The sequence below is a fragment of the Tribolium madens genome, unplaced genomic scaffold (genome assembly GCF_015345945.1).
Source record: "Tribolium madens isolate multiple individuals breed KSU strain unplaced genomic scaffold, Tmad_KSU_1.1 Scaffold_20;HRSCAF=117;Tcas5.2_LG4, whole genome shotgun sequence".
Taxonomy (NCBI): domain Eukaryota; kingdom Metazoa; phylum Arthropoda; class Insecta; order Coleoptera; family Tenebrionidae; genus Tribolium; species Tribolium madens.
In genome coordinates, this window is record NW_025400985.1 from 7,470,348 (window position 1) to 7,488,847 (window position 18,500).

The window sequence follows — 18,500 nt, forward strand, 5'->3', positions numbered from 1 at the left end:
GCGTTGTGGTGGTACCAATGCACAGAAATTTAAATATTTATCAAAAAATAATTGTTTATGTTTATAAAAATAATAAATTTAAATATATGTTGGGATAAATATAACAGACAAATTTATTTTTTGTCAACAAAATCTATATGTTTTTTTTTCTATTCCTGGTCGTGAGACACGTCACCTGTCACTTATTGGTAAAATGTCGGACCAGAAAAAGAAAATTGTACTCTTAGATGGATCTTTTGGCTTCCAGTTGAGTAAGTACGTTTCAAAATCTCTCGATGGGGACCCTTTGTGGAGCGCCAGGTCTTTAGCATCGGATCCGGAAGCTGTTATTCGTGTTCACCTGGATTATATCAAAGGTGCCCCCATGTGACTCCACTTCCGCCCATTTAACCCGTATTATTTTAGCCGGTTGTGATATAATCGAAACTAACAGTTATCAAGCTAGTATTCCGGGTTTTATGAAATATTTAAATCTCTCAAAGGAGGAAAGCTATAATCTTATAAAAAAATCAGTAAGTTTGGCAAAAACAGCAATCGAGAGGGCGCAAAGAGACGGCATTTTGCAAGGTAGTTGCTACACTTTTCTGATTTTTAACGGAAAAAAGTGAATAGGTGACGCAAAACCTTTGATTGCTGGTTCAGTTGGACCTTATGGTGCTTACTTACACGATGGGTCTGAATATAACGGTTATTACACTGAGAGGATATCAAGGGAGGAGTTTATAGATTATCACAAGTCGCGAATTTCAGCTTTGATTGAGGGTGGGGTTGATTTACTTGCAATTGAGACAATCCCGAGTAAAACGGAAGCGGAAATTATTGTTGAATTGATAAAAGAGTATCCAAATATCAAAGCGTGGCTTTCATTTAGTTGTCAAGTATTTAACTACTTTATAACATAATTGAAATTGTATAATTAATTTGTAGGCAGAGGGGGTTTATACAGCACACGGCGATAATTTCAAAGACGCTGCAACCTCGTGTTATAAATTAAATCCAGATCAGATAATTGCGGTGGGGGTCAATTGTATAGCCCCCCATGCTGTGGAGCCCCTCTTAAAGGAGATAACTGGCATTCCGTTGATAGTTTATGCAAACAGTGGGGAGAAATATGACCCAGATTTAGGGTAACTGCGCAACCTCTGTGTATTTGTTGTAATAATTTTTATAGGTGGGATAATAATTGTGAAAAATTGGAGGAATATGTCCCAATTTGGCTAAACTTGGGGGTGAAATTTATCGGGGGTTGTTGCCGAGTTTGCGATAATTACATAACAAAAATCGCAGATGAGGTGAGAAAGTGGGAAGAAAATAACTCGTAAAAAGCATTTATTTGATAATATCTCTACATTTAATAAATTTTTTGATAAAGTTTAGCATGTCTTATCTTTATCTCCTATCCACGTGCCTGTGCTGTCACAGGTCAAAATGTATTGACCTTTGTTGGGACAAATCAGTGTCACTTGATCTTCGAATAGATAAGAATTTCCAACAATGATTGTGGCCTCGTTGACTGAAGGCTTGCGGCAGGATTTTTCTGAACAAAAAAATGTTAATTTTTTAATCGCTATAATTAAAATTTGACTTACTGGAACATTTAGCTCGCATTCGGCTCCATCGCCCATTAGCCAGACATCGGGTAGTACCATCGCCGAAAATCTTATATCCATCGATACAATCCAACTTTATCATATTACCAAAATGGTATTTCCCGTTTTGGTCGGGTTCCGTATTTATTACCATGTTTTTGTATTTTGGGATAGGACACTCGACCGCTAAAAAATTTGTATGTAATCGTACATATTGCAAATTTTTAGTTGGTACGCCTGCACGTGATATTGGGTTCAGTCCAGTACCCGTCGATGATACAAGACGTGGAATTATCCCCAAATAACTTGTAACCAGTCCGACACTTGTAAAAAATAATATTGCCAGTACCATTCCCGACCTCGTACAACGTTTCGAGAATCACATATCCATTATCAGGCGCCGTGGGTATTTTGCTAACATCACAGCTCAACTGTGTCACACTGTTAAGACATTTGGGCGGCTCAAAATCCCAAGTCCCTAAAAATCCATAAAAGGAAATAAATTTTCAAAAATCAAAAATTACCATTTTCCTGACACGTGATCACACTTTCGCCCGAAATGTTAGTTTTTGGGTCACAGATGACCTCGACTTGGGTCCCAACATCGAAAGTTGATTCATTTTCGATGAAGTCCTCGTAACTATGGTCCGCGAAAATAGTCAAATAACTATTTTCCGGTTTTTGGAACGCCGTACATTGCAGACCCACACAAGTGGGTTTTTCAGGGTACCAAGTACCGTTTTCAGTACATTTAATAGTACCATTGCCCATCAAATTGTAACCCTCGTAACATCTATAAGTTACACTTTCGCCGAAATAATATTTCGTGCCGATTAAGTAGGCGTTGCGGACGTAACCGGGGTTACCACAATACACCCCTAGAACTCAAAACTAAATCATGTGACTACAACAAAAGGAGAAAAGTACTTTTACAGTACGGCTCGTATATTCCCTCCCATTTTGCCGCTTTGGTACACTTACGACCCTCTTTATATGCCTCGTGGCTCAAATAGAAGCCTTCGTAACAATCATAGTAGGCTATGTTATCGGCAATGTTGATGATGCCGTTATAGACCGGTTTGGGGTCTTCGCATTTGGCACAAAACGTGGAATTATCAATTTTGACGTTGCCTTCGACGTGGTTTTGTACGTCTGGCCAGCCGAAAACATCGCCATATGCCATGTCATGACAGTCTGTCATATGTGATTGAATCTCATCGACTGTCAGTTGTTTCGACCAAACGTCAAAGTAAGCCATACGGCCGATAAAAGTCTCTAATTGGCTGAAATGCCCTCCGAGTATGTCCTGTTCTTGACCTATGACCATATTTCCGCCTCCTGCGATTTGGGTTCCGGTGGCCAGTCCTGAGCCACTTTTGATGATTTTGCCGTCAACATAAAGTTCGAAAAGGCCTTTAGGACTTGTCCATGTGACACACAAGTGGTGCCATAAGCCGTCATTTAGTAAAACATCAGTGACGGCGTATTGATTATTAACATATAGCACAAGTCTGGAATTTAGTATAAGAGAGAAATTTGAATTTTTTCGGAATTGTAATACCCGGTATAGTCCGTTAGAGTGAATGCGTTATCATAATTCTTCGTTGCGTAAGATAGGAGTGTTCCGTAATTGAAGTTATCCTTAGTTTGGAGCCAGAGACAGGCCGAGATTTGGGTCAGGTTCCGCTCGAAACCGTTCAGTCTTATATAATCGGTCGTGGAAAATTTTTGAAAGTGCAAAACATAGTCGGACTTGCGTTGAAATTCGCATTTTTTACCGTAGAAAAATCGCGGACAAGTGCACACGAAGAAAGAGGATTGGCTTGAGCAAATGCCGCCATTTAAACATGGACTATCTTGACAATAGTCAATTTTTTCATCGCAATATTTTCCTATGAAGCCTTCCGGACAAACGCAACTAAAATTTTGAGTTAGAATTCCACACCCGAAAAAAAATGTGGATGCAACTCGTGAAAAATTTTACATACTTGTAGCTACTTTTCGTGGCATTTGTTTCCATAACATTCACACAAATACTGTTTCCTTGACACGGCTTGTAATCACAAGGCAAAATATTGCACCGTTTCCCAATAAAACCCTCCGAACATTGACATCTATATCCGTTGAGTTCATCAACACAAGTCGAATTATTTTCGCAAATATTTATACTGCAATAATTTAGTTTTATTTCGCACGTCTCACCCCCATATCCAGGGGGACACCAACAGAAATAATCATCGGGTTCGTCATGATGACAAGTACCGTTATTTAAACAAATCAACAAACATTTCTCTTCTGTTTCCTCACACAATGTTCCGGTGAAGCCTTTAGGGCACAAACATATGAAATTTGATTTCATTTCTTGACAAATTCCGTTATTAAAACACGGGTTTGAATCACAAATTCGCATTTTGCGCTCACAATGGGACCCTTGAATTTTACGGTTATAGAAAAAATAAATGCATGTAAATGTGTGCTTTCACCTATAAAACCCTCGGGACATTCGCATGTGTATTGAAACTCTGTGCTAGGGACACATTTACCAGCATTGCAAATGTTGGGGTTTTTTGCGCACATCTCCATAGCTGTTGGTACACATTGACTAAAACTGGTGGATTTTCGGACAAGTGTGGTGTATCCTTTTGGACAGGGTATACACCTCAATTGACCGAAATCCGATTGGTAGAAACCCACATGACAGGACCGGCAATATGGCCGCAGTGTAGCACGCTCGATTGTCACACTCGGATTTCGCCTCGACTGTCTGAAAATTTTTTTTCGGGCGTGGGTTCCCGGGGGACACTGTTCTACAATTAGGACATTTGTAAAAACACAATGGTGTCCCACAGAACCCAACCTTTGCAATCTTCGATTTTTTTCGAATGCACTTTGCGTGTCGAGTGATTCTTTGGACACACTGTACATTGGGTTTGGCCTAAATTGTCGTTATAAGTATCAAAAGGGCAACTTTGGCACCGGTTTCGTGTTGTGTTATGAAACGTTCCTTTGGGACATTGGACTGAAACTCGATTTTTAGGGAGAAAAAAAAATGGAGAAAAGGGCTTTTACCACATCTGCCTTTCCTTGGAACGAAACCAAGAGGGCAGAAAAATGTAGGTTTGTTGTAATGAATGGAAATGTTATGTGACCCTAAATTGATGTTTTCTGGCTCTTGGGTGTGATTTACATATTTTCCTTTGACTTGAAATTTGACATTAATACGTTTTTTCTTTCCTCGTCTTCGACTCGTGTTTCGATGTGGAATCTCTTCAAATGTTTCCCTTTTAATAATATTTGTTTTTTCTTCTTCTGTATCTTCAACGCAAGTAGTATTAGTGTTTACAGTACAGTTTTCTTCACATGATGTTTCTTGAAGGGTTATTTTAATATCATTTTCGAGCTAAAAGTCAATTCTGTCTTTACAAAACCCAATCAAAAGTCATAACAGTTACATCATTTATTTTTTCGGTGTTGTTACAACTGTCTATTTCTGATACAACACTAATGGTACCGTTTTGTTCAATTTCGGTTGGTATTTCTGTCACTGAAAAACAATACAGGAATAAAATAGGAGTTGCAGTTTGTGGCATTCATACCCGAACATTCGGGAAACATTAAATCTTCTTGATTGTACCAAACCGAATCTGAATTATTACACATAAAACGTGTAGGATTATCATCTGAGGTTTCTTGAGGTTGTGAAAGTGGTACTGCGTAACCCTCTTGACATGTTATGACGCATTGCATACCGTCATTGACCGATGAACACTCGCTATGACCATAAATCGGGTCCAATAAAGCCTCACACTGAGCCTCTGATGGCATTATGTAAAGTTTTATTATGTACCAAGGTTGGTAAGTTGTTGGGAAAAATGCAGTATTTACCTTCAACTGTTATATTAATTGCGCAAAAATTACGATTTCCGTAAGCATCACTTGCGGTGTACGTTACTACAGTAGTACCAAGGGGGAAGTACCCGAAATCATGGCTATGCTTGATCTAAAATATTTTTTTTAAGTCATCAATGTATGAGAAACATCCATACTTGAACATTCCGGGAATTGTCAAAAATATTAGGTTCGTCCCACGTGATGTTAGCCCCGACTTTTTCATTGGTGAGATATGTCGGTGGACTTACACAGTTGTCAATAACCGGTGGTTCCTCATCTGAATTAAAAAATGTCGTAGAAAAAATAAACTATGTATTACTTTTAACCTTTAATTATGACGTAAAAGCTACATTTTGCTCTGTTATGAAACGCGTCTTGTGCAAAATATGTCACTAGAGTTTCCCCAATCTGGAATTTAAAACTCCCAATATTTCTAATACTCGGTTTCATCCATACTGAAACTTCCATTTTGGCATTATCACTAACTTGGGGATGGTTCCACGAAACCGTACCGAAATTTTTCCCCGGTTGGGTACTCGCAGTGATATTTTGCGGACAAGCTATCTTCGGTGGTTCTTTATCTTTGCAAATGGTACTTTCGAATTTTGTGTCCCATAAACCATGGTTGCTGGTACACGTCTTCTCCTGTGGGCCTTCAAGCACGAAACCCGGATTACAGATAACTTTGCATTTTTTGCCATAGGGTTGTTTGCCTATGGTACACGATTTGGGTTCAATTCGCCCATTTTTAATAGGTGGTAGTTTGGGACATTTGATTTCTGTAAATTTAGGGTCTAGTAAACGGTTCAAAATGGAGAGATTTTAGATACGTTTGCATGAAGTCTTAAGGCCGTCCCATCGGGCCAATGGCAGGCAAGTGCGTTGATTCGAACCAATTAAAGTCTTGCCATCTTGACAAGTAAATGTGCATACTGTATCTACTGGTAGATTTTCTTCTGTTTCGTTGTAAGTCACTCCGAGATCGCTATGCGAGCATATCATTGACCCATAAGCTGGAGGTGGCAGTTTGGTACATGTTTTCACTGGAAATAAACGTCACCACAGTATAATTATTGTTGAGTTGTGAACCTTGACATGATGGTTTATCGCCACTCCATGTAGCGTTTTTCTGACACAATCTAATGCTACTTCCGACCAAAGTGTACCCAACTTCGCATCTGACACCACAAGCACTGTTTAAAACATTTCCACAGTCTCGTTTTTTGACAAAATAACCGTGTTCGGGGGTCGACATCTTGGAACATTTCAATACTAGAATGAAAAGGTCACCCAACTTGTCTAATCATCAGAAATTAGCTACTTTTGCACCGATTATCTTTAGTTGGTACATATCCAGTCTTGCAAGTGCAATTTTCAACACTGTACGCTGGTGGAGTGGTCGTGTGGTGCATATCAGGGCAAGGGCGACACAAATTAAGCCCATCTGAATACTGACCGACAGGACACGCTAGACACATCTTGTAATACCACCAAATTTTCCAAATAATCAAAACTCACGTGAACATGAATTTTTGAGTCCGGTACCATAGTACCCAAGTTTGCAAATACAGGAATAGTGTCCCGTAGTGGTACCACACGTACAAAGGGCATTTTTGTCGCAACAATCCCCGTCATCGCATAAATTGGCACAAGGACTGTTTATACCTAAAGGGATATACTCACCGCTTTTCAAATCTAGAAATCACATATTTAGGAACAAAAATTCTAAGAGTGTTGAAGTGGTACTAGCCTACATGCAAAGCACGTCGAGCTAGACTTTCAAACTCATCGAAACTGTCCAGCAAGTAACTGTATATTTCACCCGGAGTTGAGGCCAACTCATACAATTCTTTGTAATTTCCGTTTGCTATTCCAATGGTGAAAATTTTGACTTGGTCTTTTTTTAGTTCATTGGCCAGAGGGATTGGGTCCCCGCCATTTGAGAAGCCATCAGTAATAAGGAAAAGGACTTTTTCTGAGTCGTTACGACTTTGCTTGAAAATTTCCTTCAAAGAAAAATTTAAACCAAAGCAAAAAATAAAAATTTTAATTACTTTTGCGACTTCGAATGCTTTTAACGTATAGGTCCCTCCACCTGTGTAGTCAATTTTGCTGAGGAGTTTGCTCAAAAGGAAGCATTTGTTGTTTTCTTTTCGTGGTTCACTTATTTGGTCAATATTGGTTATCTAAAAGACATCATACTTTCTTATTTCCGAAATACTCAAAGATCACATTGTTGCATATTTGGTGCATTTTTTAAATTTAAATCGAGATCTCATGCATACCATAGTTCAAACTTAATTTTAAACTTAAAAAAATAATATTGGCCAACACATCAAAAAATTGTAGTTTTTTCTGTTCCAATAGTTATTTGACTAACCAAATTGACGTATTCGTTCAGAAAAACTGTTTTTGGAAACTAAGTACCTAAAATGACCATTTTACGTACTATTTTATTGAGTCCGGAAAAGACGTACGTATACGTACGAGTACATAGTATGAAAAATAATAGGTTTGCTAGCGTGGAAATACTTTTTCAAAATTAATAAAATTTAAATATTTGACCGTTGGTTAGCAACCAATAGATTATCGAATATGTAAATTGATTGCAGAGCACTAATCCAATCATGTTGCTCGATTCGGGTATTTGTCGAATCGCTATGTTATCGAATCCGCAAACTGAGGTTGTGCCAATATTTTTAAATTAAAAAAAAAACACTTACGACTGAAGAACTGAAGGTGACTATTGCAACCCTTGTGTGATTGTAATCCACAGTGACGTCGCTCAATAATTTTTTAACGAACTTCAATTCGCTTCTGAAATTCGTTTCGCCGACACTCGACGAGCCATCGATGAGGAAAATGAGTTCCAGCTTTTGTGTGTTTTTCAAACTCTCGATATTTTTCTTAAAAATGTCCCCCAAGACGTCCACTTTTGATTTAATGATGGAATTTTCAAGAGAATTTTTTTTAAGTTTGACTTTTTTCACTCCAAAATTGAGAAACTCACTGTAATTATTTAAAGTTTCTAGACTGATCTTTTGGGTATTTGCACTCGCCGAGGTTAATAACACAACAACAATGATGAAATAGCAATGCATAGTGTCTAACTCTCTTGCTAACTAATCTAATCCGGAGTCTTCCTTCGGGATATGACTGTTGGTTATCATATGCGTACCACATGGCGCTACAATGTTTGTCTTTGTTTTTTCTTATTATCGGCGTCTTTTATTTTTACTTTTAAAGGTCTCTTAATCTTTTATTGAACCATCGAAATTAACAGTGTGATAATTGCAACTCAGTATTGAGATCATCGCGTTGTTTACCCGAAAGAAAGAGAGATAAGAAGCAAATGAGGTTGACAAGAGTTTGTTCAAGTCGTCTTTTCAGTTATACAACAGCCAGCGATTTCTAAACTCTCACTTTCGTCGGGCTATAATTTCACGCTAACTCAGTCGACTTAAACTCTTCACCACGATATGAAATAAGTACGAGTGCATCTCATAACTATTCGACAACATGGGGCGCAATTTTCTACTCAACAATAATCGGTAAGCCCTTATTTCCAAAAAGTGGTAATTTTTTTGCAATATGAAGGCGCATGTTGCATCGCCTCGGGGTGTAGGTTACTCATTATTTCGTCAGTAAAAATGCCATCTAGCGCTAACGCGGATTAATATAATTTTACTTGTTAGGTGACCTAGCCGAAAGCCGTCCCTGTCCTTCTTCAAAATTTTCATCTAACAATTATCACGTTCAAAGGTCATTAAATGCTGTCGAGCTAAAAGACATTTTATCACGATTTAGGTCAAATGTTATCGGAGAGATTATAAAGTCGAACTTCCTAGGACGTTTACTTTGTAACAAATCAAAACTTTTTTTCTTCATTCTCATGTAAACTACTCCAAAAACATGACAACTATGATTTTTTTTTTGAAAATATGTGTATTGTTGGTTGCATATAACCAGATCTCATTTACATCTTTTTATTTATTCATTTCATTTTACAGTTTATTACAAGTCAAGCATGTAAACATTTTCTTATAAAAATAAACAAATACTAGCCTTTACACGTACTTAATAATTTCTAAATATTCGTAATATGCATCAATAGCTCGAAGTTCGCCTCTTTTAATTTTTAATATTCGTGGCTCATTAAGGTCAAAATGCGAAATTGTTGAATTAATTTTGATGGGCTTGGCTCGATGCGTTTGCAAAATATTATCAGTAGCTCACTAAGCTCTATAATTTATTTTTTATGACTTTTCCAATCATTTTTAATGCAAGAACTCGATTTCAGTATAAAACTTTTTTGTACCGTCAGTTTTTTTAATTGAAATGACGTCTTTACTTTATTTTATCTCTTCAAATACGGAACTTTTAAATTACCTATTTCATTATAGATTCAAAGTCGTGAAAATTATACTGGATGACCTTTCAAGGTAATATCCGATGAATTTTTGGATATGCATAACTCTAAACCACTGTCTAAACTCTAAAATGTAGAATAAAATTAAGTTTTCAAAATTATTCGGTCATTTGAAATAAATTAAGTAATGCAATTGGAATTTCCGTGATGAAAATTTTCCAAATGCGGTGTCATTGGTTCTAAAGTATGGCCAAAATCCAAATTTTGAATCAATCCAGGAATTTTTATAGTGCACAAAGTTTTCAAGGTTTATCAGATAAGACACATTATCATCAATTTTCAGAATTGTGTTTAAAATAACAAATAACGAGCAAACTTTTTCAGTACCAACACAATATTTTACAATTAATAAATAAAAGTCAGAGCCACAACATGTAAGAACGAACCTGGGAAAAATCAACCACAATTTTTGTATTATGTTTACGAAAAAGCCAAAATACAATAAATTTTTATGACATAATACATAATTTTACTTGTGTGAATGACTGTAACAGAACATTTGAAATGGCGTCGAAGATAATCAATCATATTTAGTGGCGTTTTAGGATTAAATTGTGGTACCAAACACTTATTTTTCGTTTTTTTTTGAACAATATAATAAACAATTTTTAAAAAGTGTTTTAATCTTGTCTAATAATACAATCCTAGTCTGTATGCACCTGACAATGTGTAAGATTTTTTCAGATAAGCACTGTTGTCAATGTTATCATATCACATTTTGAAATATGCAGTGGACAATTTTTGTTTGTTATCTATAAAAAATGCTTTTATGCGAAATGACAACGTTCTGTCAAGGTTTACGGTTACAATTTCTTGTAAAAAATAAAATTTCAGCAAAATATCAAATTTAGTTTCCTGCTGTTTTGCTTCGTTTCATTGTTTTAATTACTTTTACTTAAAACCAGTTTTGTATCAACCTTGGTTTCCAAATTTACAAGACTTGAGCAAACTCATTGAAGCAAATTATAAAACAAACAAATTGAGAAATTCACCCTAAATAACTAATCGCGGATGCCTTGTTTGCACATCGAAACGCGCCAAATTTAAATTTCTCTTTTTAATTACCGTTTTTTAATAATAATTAATTGCTCAATATGTTTACTATGTTGTTGTTTGTTGCCTTCAAACAAACTAATCGTTATAAATTTCAATAATTTGTGTACAACAAGATTTTTGTAACAATTACTGAAATGACAAAGTACAAATCGACTAGTAATTTAGTAATTTCGGTGACTAAAACGTTAGATAGTAGATGCATTTACCCCAGAGTAAATTTTGACCCTTGTCCCGCCACGCTCATTTGCCTTATACCAGCATCTGTCCCCAAAGTCCAACTTTTGATCATCACTGACATACTAGCAAGCATGCGCCAACTCTGATCAACAAAACAACAAAAGTCGGCCTAATCGCACGAACTGCACTGGCAGCCTCGTCCTTCGCCGCGTATATTTCATCGAATTTAATTTATCATAGTTTATCGAGCGCTGCCGATGAGTGGTTTTGTGGGTTGTGTAGAAGTTTGATCGTTTTGTGATTTTTTCAAATTGTCAACAAAATGGCGACTGACACAGTTCTGTTAAAAAACAGGAGCTCCGATTATAAAGTGCAAATCACACCAACACAACAGAAGACGCTGACACATCTTCCACAAAGGCCTAAAGTCGATCTTGCTTTTTCCAACCTCAAATACACCGTCAAACAAGGCAAAGGTGAGCAAAATTCAAATTACAGGGAGGGATTTTATCGATTTGGGGGCGAACTTCAATTGTTTGTTCCAGCGGCTGCAAAACAATGGCATTGGGGTTGCGTTACCAGACAATCACTCGCATGACATAAAAATGAAATTTCGGTTGTTTTATGACATAAGTGGCAATTATGACTTTCTAACTCTAACAAGTGACAAAATTAAGTTTCTCTTATTTTTTCGGGTGGAAGCCCCATTGGAAATAATTGAGATGAGAAACAAAAATTGGAAAGTCCCATGATTTAAATTAAAATCTGTGACGATATCAATATTTTTGATTAATTCTTGTGAAACAAAGGCTACGGAATGCTAATGAACTCAAATTTTATTTTTAAATCGCATTCATGTTTATTTATTGAGATAAAACGCGGGAAAGCTTTTCCGCATGTTGAAAATTTCGAAAAACCGTGTGTTTTTCCGAAGCATTGAACAATTTACGACAAAAACGTGTTTTCATCAATGATTCGCCTTAGGCACGTTTGGGTGCTCAAGGCTCAAGGTTTCCCCCCAATGTCAACTTTTCGGACTTTAAATTCATCCAAAGACAAAGCTTGTGAATCACTTGTGATAAGATATAATATATCCTCTCGCTGCATTTTTCCGCTTTTGACTTTTGAACTCAAATTTATGAGACTTGTTCTAATTTCCAGCCGAAAAAACTATTCTCAAGTCGGTGAGTGGACGGCTGCGATCTGGCGAACTCACGGCAATTATGGGCCCCTCGGGGGCCGGCAAGTCCACCCTTCTTAATATCCTTACGGGGTACAGGTGAGTTGATTTCGCAATTCGAAAGCGAATTTTTATGACTTGGAGCACATTTGGAGTTTTATCAATCTCACGTACGAGGATTGTGCTTGACCCACTTGACCTTTATTATACCAATTCTAGGAGGAATTTTATCACTGACTTGCCTTAATTTTTCCTTTGAATGGAAGCTTGATTGAAATTCAACGACTGGTCATTGTTTTATCAAACAAATTGTAGTTTATGCAAAATGTCTCAAGAACTTGTAAATCAGAAAAAAAAACTTGTTGAAAAAGAAGTTAGATTTTGTTTGACCTCCGGTAAGGTTAATTAGGCACGGAATTGAAGTATTATCTATTACGTATTTACTTGTTCTCCGGACAATAAAGTCATTTTTCTTGATTCTACACGTGTCTCGGTTTATGACTGTTGAGTTAATAAATAGTTACTAATTATCTCAAAGAAATTATGTTTAATTTGATTTTAATCATATAAATATTCGATGGAAACATGTCATTGTACAGAAAAAATATTTTGCTGGGAAAGCTTGACATCAAATTACTATTAACGAATCTTCCCACGTTAATTCAATTAAACAGAATTATTACATGCATTTAATTAGGTCAATTGAGTCAATTTAGGAAATTATTTTGATTTCAATTTGGACTTTAATCTACTTTCATCGTCTAAATTAATACGAATACCAACTTTAGTTCATGAAATAAGGAAAAACAATATACTTACCTACATTTATTTATTACTAAATACCAGCAGACTTCTTTTTTTCCTTTAAATAACTTACTCTCAAGTTGGCATCAAATTGAAAATCTTAATTTGGCAACCTTGACTCTCAAACTCAACCGCCACACTCTTGAAACATCCTGATATAAAAATTAGGATTATCAATTATTCAGTGTTGCCAATAGAGTTTTGCCAGAAGTCATGCGATATAACAATTGACAATATTTGTAGATTATCAAAATGATTACGAATAGCAACTCGATACCAAAATATTTTATTAATTGTTATTTATGGGACATAACTGTAAAATTTGTTCTTACCACCTTAAAAGTTTTAAATAAATAAAAAAAAATATATTAATAAAAGATTGTTATTAAGATCAATTTTCCTGGAATTTACGAGTTTTTATGAAAATCAAGTGTACCAATGTTAAATTTCAGATTTGATATGTATACCAACTTAAATAAAATTAATCAAAGTTTGTTTTCTTCGTTTTGTAAATTTGAAGGATAGCAATGAAAGCTATTTGCTCTGACTAAACATATTTTGTAGGTAACAAGTAATTACATGTTTTAATTTAGAGAAAAATTAATATTTTTGCTAGGAGTAAGGAAAAGCGATTTTACGTGTAAAAACTGATACCACCGCCAACTTTAAAATCTAAAAATTGGTATAATAAGGTCGATTTTAAAAGAGTCGTTAATGCATTTTGTTAATTTAAAATACAATTTGGTTAGAACGGACGGAGTGCAAGGCCAAATCCTGATGAACGATAGCGAGCGTGATTTAAGCCAATTTCGCAAACTTTCCGCTTACATAATGCAAGACAATCAGCTTCACCTCAATCTAACTGTCGATGAAGCGATGAACGTTGCCGCCAAACTCAAAATCGGTGATAAAGCGAAATCGGAACGTGAAGACATCGTAAGCCCTCCTTAACCCCTCCTCAAGAACCGTTTAATTTGCCAAATTCCAGATCACCGAAATTCTTGATACTCTTGGCCTGCTCGACCATCGCAAAACAATGACCAGTGGTCTGTCTGGTGGCCAGAAAAAACGTCTCTCCATCGCCTTAGAACTGGTCAGCAATCCTCCCATCATGTTTTTCGATGAACCCACCAGCGGCCTTGACAGTTCCTCGTGTTTTCAATGTATTTCTCTATTGAAAACTCTCGCACGAGGGGGGAGAACCATCATTTGTACCATCCACCAGCCGTCGGCGAGGCTATTCGAGATGTTTGATCATTTGTATACCCTCGCCGATGGGCAATGCGTGTACCAAGGCTCGACGAAAGAGTTGGTACCGTTTTTGGCCACATTGGGCCTCCAGTGCCCATCGTACCACAACCCAGCGTCGTATATCATCGAAGTGGCATGTGGGGAATACGGAGACCATACCAGGAAGCTGGTCGATGCGATTGATAACGGGAAAAATGATATCAGAGAAGGAAAACCTTTCCCAGAGATTAAAATTACAAACGGGTTGAATAACTCGACTGTCATCACCAATGATATAACTAAAGGATATGCGAATCATGCTACTGAAAATAAAAATCTTATGCTACAAAATGCCGTCAATGATATTGTCAAAGAGAGTAAGTATCGAGTTCATTATACTACGAAAAATGAAACTTGTTTTCGGTTTACGTAACGGAAAGTTGGAGACAGACGTTTTTGGGAAAATTTGAATAATTTTTTTGTCGCGCAATTACGATCGAATATCTTGTAATAAAATACACAAATAAATTCGTCGGTCATGCAAATCGCTTCGAATTTAGACGTAATGTACTTTTCCATGTTTGGCATGTTGTTTATGAGGGGAAAAATCAATCAAAATCACTTGTGTTTTCAGAAACAATTGAAGTACACTCGAGTCAATACGTAATTATCGAGATGAACTTTGCTCAAACTGGTCGCATTTTTTTTTGGAGGCCAATAAGATGCTTTCAAGTAAGGGAATGTTGACCGGTTTCCGGGAAAACTAGTTTGGATTTTTCTGGTTTGCAGCAAATTTCCGCGATGGCTTGAGGCTAGGCTGGATTAAGGCCTTTTTATTTCAAATCGTGACGCAGAGATGGTACTTTGCCCGTTTTTTTTATTTTATAACGGATGTTTTTTTAAATTTGGCCTCAAAGCTATCCATGAAAATTCGGTTGTGAACGCTCACCGGGTGTATTAAAAACTATGGTCCGTTCACAACACACTCATATCACCGCCAACTATGACGCAAAATTTAAACACCTTTTCTAATTTATTTGATATTGTAATTTTATTAAGGATTTGATTAATTAATTTCAGATTTGCCTGCACCTCCCCCTATCACAACAAATTACGAGAAAGCTAACGCCGACACGGCCCTATTAGACAACACAATTCCGGTCCGTCAGCCGCGTTATGGCAATTCCGAATTTCAGCAGTTTTTCATAATTTTGAGTCGTGCCTTGCTGTTCAGTAGACGTGATTGGGTAATTACTTATTGTTTGTTAATTAAATTGGATTAATTTGGATTTTTTCAGACTTTGATGTATCTGCGATTGTTTGCTCACATCCTAGTCGGTTTTTTGATCGGTGCATTATATTTCAAAATAGGCAACGACGGTGCTAAAGTCCTCAGTAATTTAGGATTTTTGTTCTTCAATATGTTGTTCTTAATGTACACTTCAATGACTATTACGATTCTATCATTCCCTCTAGAAATGCCTGTTTTGCTCAAAGAACACTTCAATAGGTGGTATTCACTCAGATCTTACTATTTAGCTATTACGATTTCGGATATACCATTCCAAGTAAGTTGAAGAAAAAAAATTGTATGCGACGTAACGTTTTTTTTTTGCTTTCAGACAATATTTTGTGTATTGTACGTAACAATAGTGTACTTTATGACATCCCAACCGGCTGAATTAAACCGCTATTTGATGTTTTTGGGTGCTTGTTTACTCGTTTCATTCGTAGCACAAAGCGTTGGACTCGTCGTAGGGGCTGCAATGAATGTACAGGTAATTATAATGATTCATTGTTACAAAACACAATGTTTTTGTGCCATCACGTGAATAAATTAATTAGTCATGTGTGGTCAATGATAACTACTCGCAGCACGTCAGAGCTGATTATATCGGACGATTTTTATCATTTCTTCAACTTCCTTTAACAAAGAGAAAAATGGACTTCGTCACATGATATGTAAATGTGTTTACAAGTCCAACCATTAAAAAAATGTGTTAATAACTGCATTCAGCGCTCGAATGGATACTTAATGGGTATTTGCATACGGCAAACGTCATTTCTGTAATTTATACTCAGTTCTGTGTACATATTATGGATATTTGTATTTCTAAGTTTTGAAAACTGGTTATATTTCATTACACCGACAGGGCCATATTAATATTAAGGCGGTTTTTACTACATTTTATTTTATTTTCAAGTGTATAGATGGCGTTAGTCATTATATATTCTTTTAGTTACAAACTTATTTGATCCAAACTAATTGAGTTTTGAATCACCACAGAAAAAGTCAACTAAATATGATCTGCCATTTATTTTGGAGTTTGAACTTGGATAAACCCGTTTTATATGCCAAAGTTTATTACTTACAACATGTAGAAAGCACGTAATAATACAAAAAAATTGATTGTGTAAGCTTTCAGTTACTTCATTTCGTCTTTTTCGATTGTTAAGTACTTTCTACTTATCGGTTTATTACACTTAAAATCCTGCGAGATAATGGCAGGAAATTAGCAAGAGTTGAGTAGCCGAGTTGGCTAAGACCAAATGCCATTCGACCCCGGCTCACTTGTACAAAAAGTGTAATTATTTTTCTAATTAGTGTCTTTCAGTACGAGCAGATCGTAAATTTTTTAATTAGTTATTAAACATCAACCTTGTCGAACTAAAGGTTATGAAAACTAGTTGAAATTATTAATTATCGGTTATCATGTAGGTCACTTCCGTTCCTATCAGTAATACCCTTGAACTGTTTTCTTTCAGAACGGCGTTTTCTTGGCACCGGTCATGTCTGTACCTTTCTTGCTCTTCTCCGGCTTCTTTGTTTCATTTGACGCCATTCCGATTTACCTGCGATGGATCACTTACCTGTCTTATATCCGATACGGGTTTGAGGGCACAGCCCTGGCCACTTATGGCTTTGACAGGCCGAAATTGCAATGTTTCGTCTCGTATTGTCACTTCAAATCGCCCACAACCACTTTGGAAGAACTGGATATGGTTAATTCGAGCTACATGATTGATATAGTCGCTCTCGTGGCGATTTTCTTCATTCTGAGAATAGCCGCTTATTTGTTCTTGAAATGGAAGTTGAAGTCGACTCGTTGATTCCGAGTAGTTTAATTAAGTGGTAATGCAACGGTTTGTAGTATAGTCATATTGTGTCCAAGTTATTGTTATTTCTTTTTCATATCTAACAATTTATTTAACACGTGTGATAGTAGATAGGTAGGGCTGTGATTGTCTGTTATTTATAAAAAGAAATTTTTGAATAGAAGAAACTTGCCAGAATTTTGCCCATGACTGGTACCCTTCGATGAAAAGAAAAATTGTTTAGGTGCTCTTGGACCATCATACGATTTATATTTTTTATACGCTAATTATAGAAATATTTTAATACTTATATACTGTATCAATTATGTACAAAAAATGTTTAATAAATTGTTTAAAAATTACCGCATTTGTGATACCCGACATTGAATTATTTTAAGATAATTGCAAATAAGCTTAAAGGTGTTCCAACAAAGGTGGAGGTGAGTTTCGAAGGTAAGCCGACTTTAGCTGAATTTGTTTCTATGCCAAGGGAAACGATTTTGCCTATTTTAACATTGACTCGAGCCACGGCCATGAAATACATTATTTCCAACAAAATAATAAACTAAATGATGAGATTTTAATACGGAATTCCATATCGACAATGACCTAGACTCGATTTCGATTGCTTGCGATTATATAACGCTGTGGTAACGCTTAACGCACATTAAATTAAACACTTTTTGAGAAAGCACAACGGTTAGCAAAATTTTAATTCGATTGAGGAAACAGTTACATAAAGATTAATTAGGCAATGTCGAACGGTTCGACGTTTTCTAAATCGGATTTTAGCGGAAAGACAAACAAGTGTAATTGCATCACCCAAATTTTAAAAATTATAAAATATAATAAAACAACAATAAAAATAATGCTTTAAAGGCCATTTCAGGACTTAAATAAGTGTTTTAAATACACGTTTAGACTCAGAATAATAAAAAAAAAAGTTTTGCAGAAGGCCACACTAGGCTATGACGTCTGCGAAAATTATGCAAATAGGTAGATATTTTAAAGTCTATTCAGTTCTCAAATAAAAAACTTGTAGTCTGCT

General features: G+C 36.2%; 3 protein-coding genes across 4 annotated transcripts; 2 read left to right on the forward strand and 1 right to left on the reverse strand.

Moving 5' to 3' along the window:
• Positions 1–17: 17 nt before the first annotated feature.
• On the forward strand, positions 18–1,376 carry LOC123005825 (homocysteine S-methyltransferase 1-like). The gene is made up of 5 exons (XM_044399814.1): positions 18–356; positions 406–567; positions 613–878; positions 928–1,127; positions 1,172–1,376. Exons 1-5 carry the CDS (start codon positions 194–196, stop codon positions 1,320–1,322), a joined length of 942 nt encoding a protein of 313 aa, XP_044255749.1. The 5' UTR covers positions 18–193; the 3' UTR covers positions 1,323–1,376.
• Positions 1,312–9,047, reverse strand: LOC123005821 (sushi, von Willebrand factor type A, EGF and pentraxin domain-containing protein 1-like). Of its 2 annotated transcripts, XM_044399809.1 has the most exons (22): positions 8,204–9,047; positions 7,535–7,666; positions 7,231–7,486; positions 6,999–7,175; positions 6,802–6,948; positions 6,570–6,752; positions 6,311–6,523; positions 5,807–6,259; positions 5,636–5,757; positions 5,475–5,589; positions 5,186–5,404; positions 5,042–5,133; positions 4,659–4,989; positions 4,447–4,608; positions 4,073–4,396; positions 3,578–4,019; positions 3,151–3,507; positions 2,517–3,100; positions 2,114–2,467; positions 1,825–2,067; positions 1,590–1,775; positions 1,312–1,537 (listed from the first exon to the last, which is right to left on the reverse strand). In XM_044399809.1, exons 1-22 carry the CDS (start codon positions 8,579–8,581, stop codon positions 1,374–1,376), a joined length of 5,634 nt encoding a protein of 1,877 aa, XP_044255744.1. In that variant the 5' UTR covers positions 8,582–9,047; the 3' UTR covers positions 1,312–1,373. The 2 variants fall into 2 exon arrangements, with proteins under 2 accessions (XP_044255744.1, XP_044255745.1); XM_044399810.1 differs by lacking the exons at positions 7,535–7,666; positions 8,204–9,047 and having other exon boundaries at positions 6,802–7,175; positions 7,235–7,376.
• LOC123005823 (ATP-binding cassette sub-family G member 4) lies at positions 8,873–17,812 on the forward strand. The gene is made up of 9 exons (XM_044399811.1): positions 8,873–9,031; positions 11,497–11,618; positions 12,304–12,421; positions 13,876–14,062; positions 14,115–14,733; positions 15,437–15,603; positions 15,655–15,924; positions 15,979–16,134; positions 17,123–17,812. Exons 1-9 carry the CDS (start codon positions 9,000–9,002, stop codon positions 17,465–17,467), a joined length of 2,016 nt encoding a protein of 671 aa, XP_044255746.1. The 5' UTR covers positions 8,873–8,999; the 3' UTR covers positions 17,468–17,812.
• Positions 17,813–18,500: the final 688 nt, after the last annotated feature.

What these genes read in the sequence shown, in the direction of transcription:
- LOC123005823 (XM_044399811.1), top strand. Translation starts at nt 9,000, where the DNA reads ATGGGGCGCAATTTTCTACTCAACAATAATCG. An exon ending in AATATCCTTACGGGGTACAG is followed by an intron (nt 12,422 to 13,875) that starts GTGAGTTGATTT and finishes CAATTTGGTTAG; the next exon opens with AACGGACGGAGTGCAAGGCC. An exon ending in CAATGATATTGTCAAAGAGA is followed by an intron (nt 14,734 to 15,436) that starts GTAAGTATCGAG and finishes AATTAATTTCAG; the next exon opens with ATTTGCCTGCACCTCCCCCT.
- LOC123005825 (XM_044399814.1), top strand. Translation starts at nt 194, where the DNA reads ATGTCGGACCAGAAAAAGAAAATTGTACTCTTAGATGGATCTTTTGGC. An exon ending in AAGAGACGGCATTTTGCAAG is followed by an intron (nt 568 to 612) that starts GTAGTTGCTACA and finishes AAAAGTGAATAG; the next exon opens with GTGACGCAAAACCTTTGATT. An exon ending in GGCTTTCATTTAGTTGTCAA is followed by an intron (nt 879 to 927) that starts GTATTTAACTAC and finishes ATTAATTTGTAG; the next exon opens with GCAGAGGGGGTTTATACAGC.
- LOC123005821 (XM_044399809.1), bottom strand. Translation starts at nt 8,581, where the DNA reads ATGCATTGCTATTTCATCATTGTTGTTGTGTTATTAACCTCGGCGAGT. An exon ending in CCTTAAGACTTCATGCAAAC is followed by an intron (nt 6,260 to 6,310) that starts GTATCTAAAATC and finishes CTAAATTTACAG; the next exon opens with AAATCAAATGTCCCAAACTA. An exon ending in AATGTTTCCCGAATGTTCGG is followed by an intron (nt 5,134 to 5,185) that starts GTATGAATGCCA and finishes ATTGTTTTTCAG; the next exon opens with TGACAGAAATACCAACCGAA.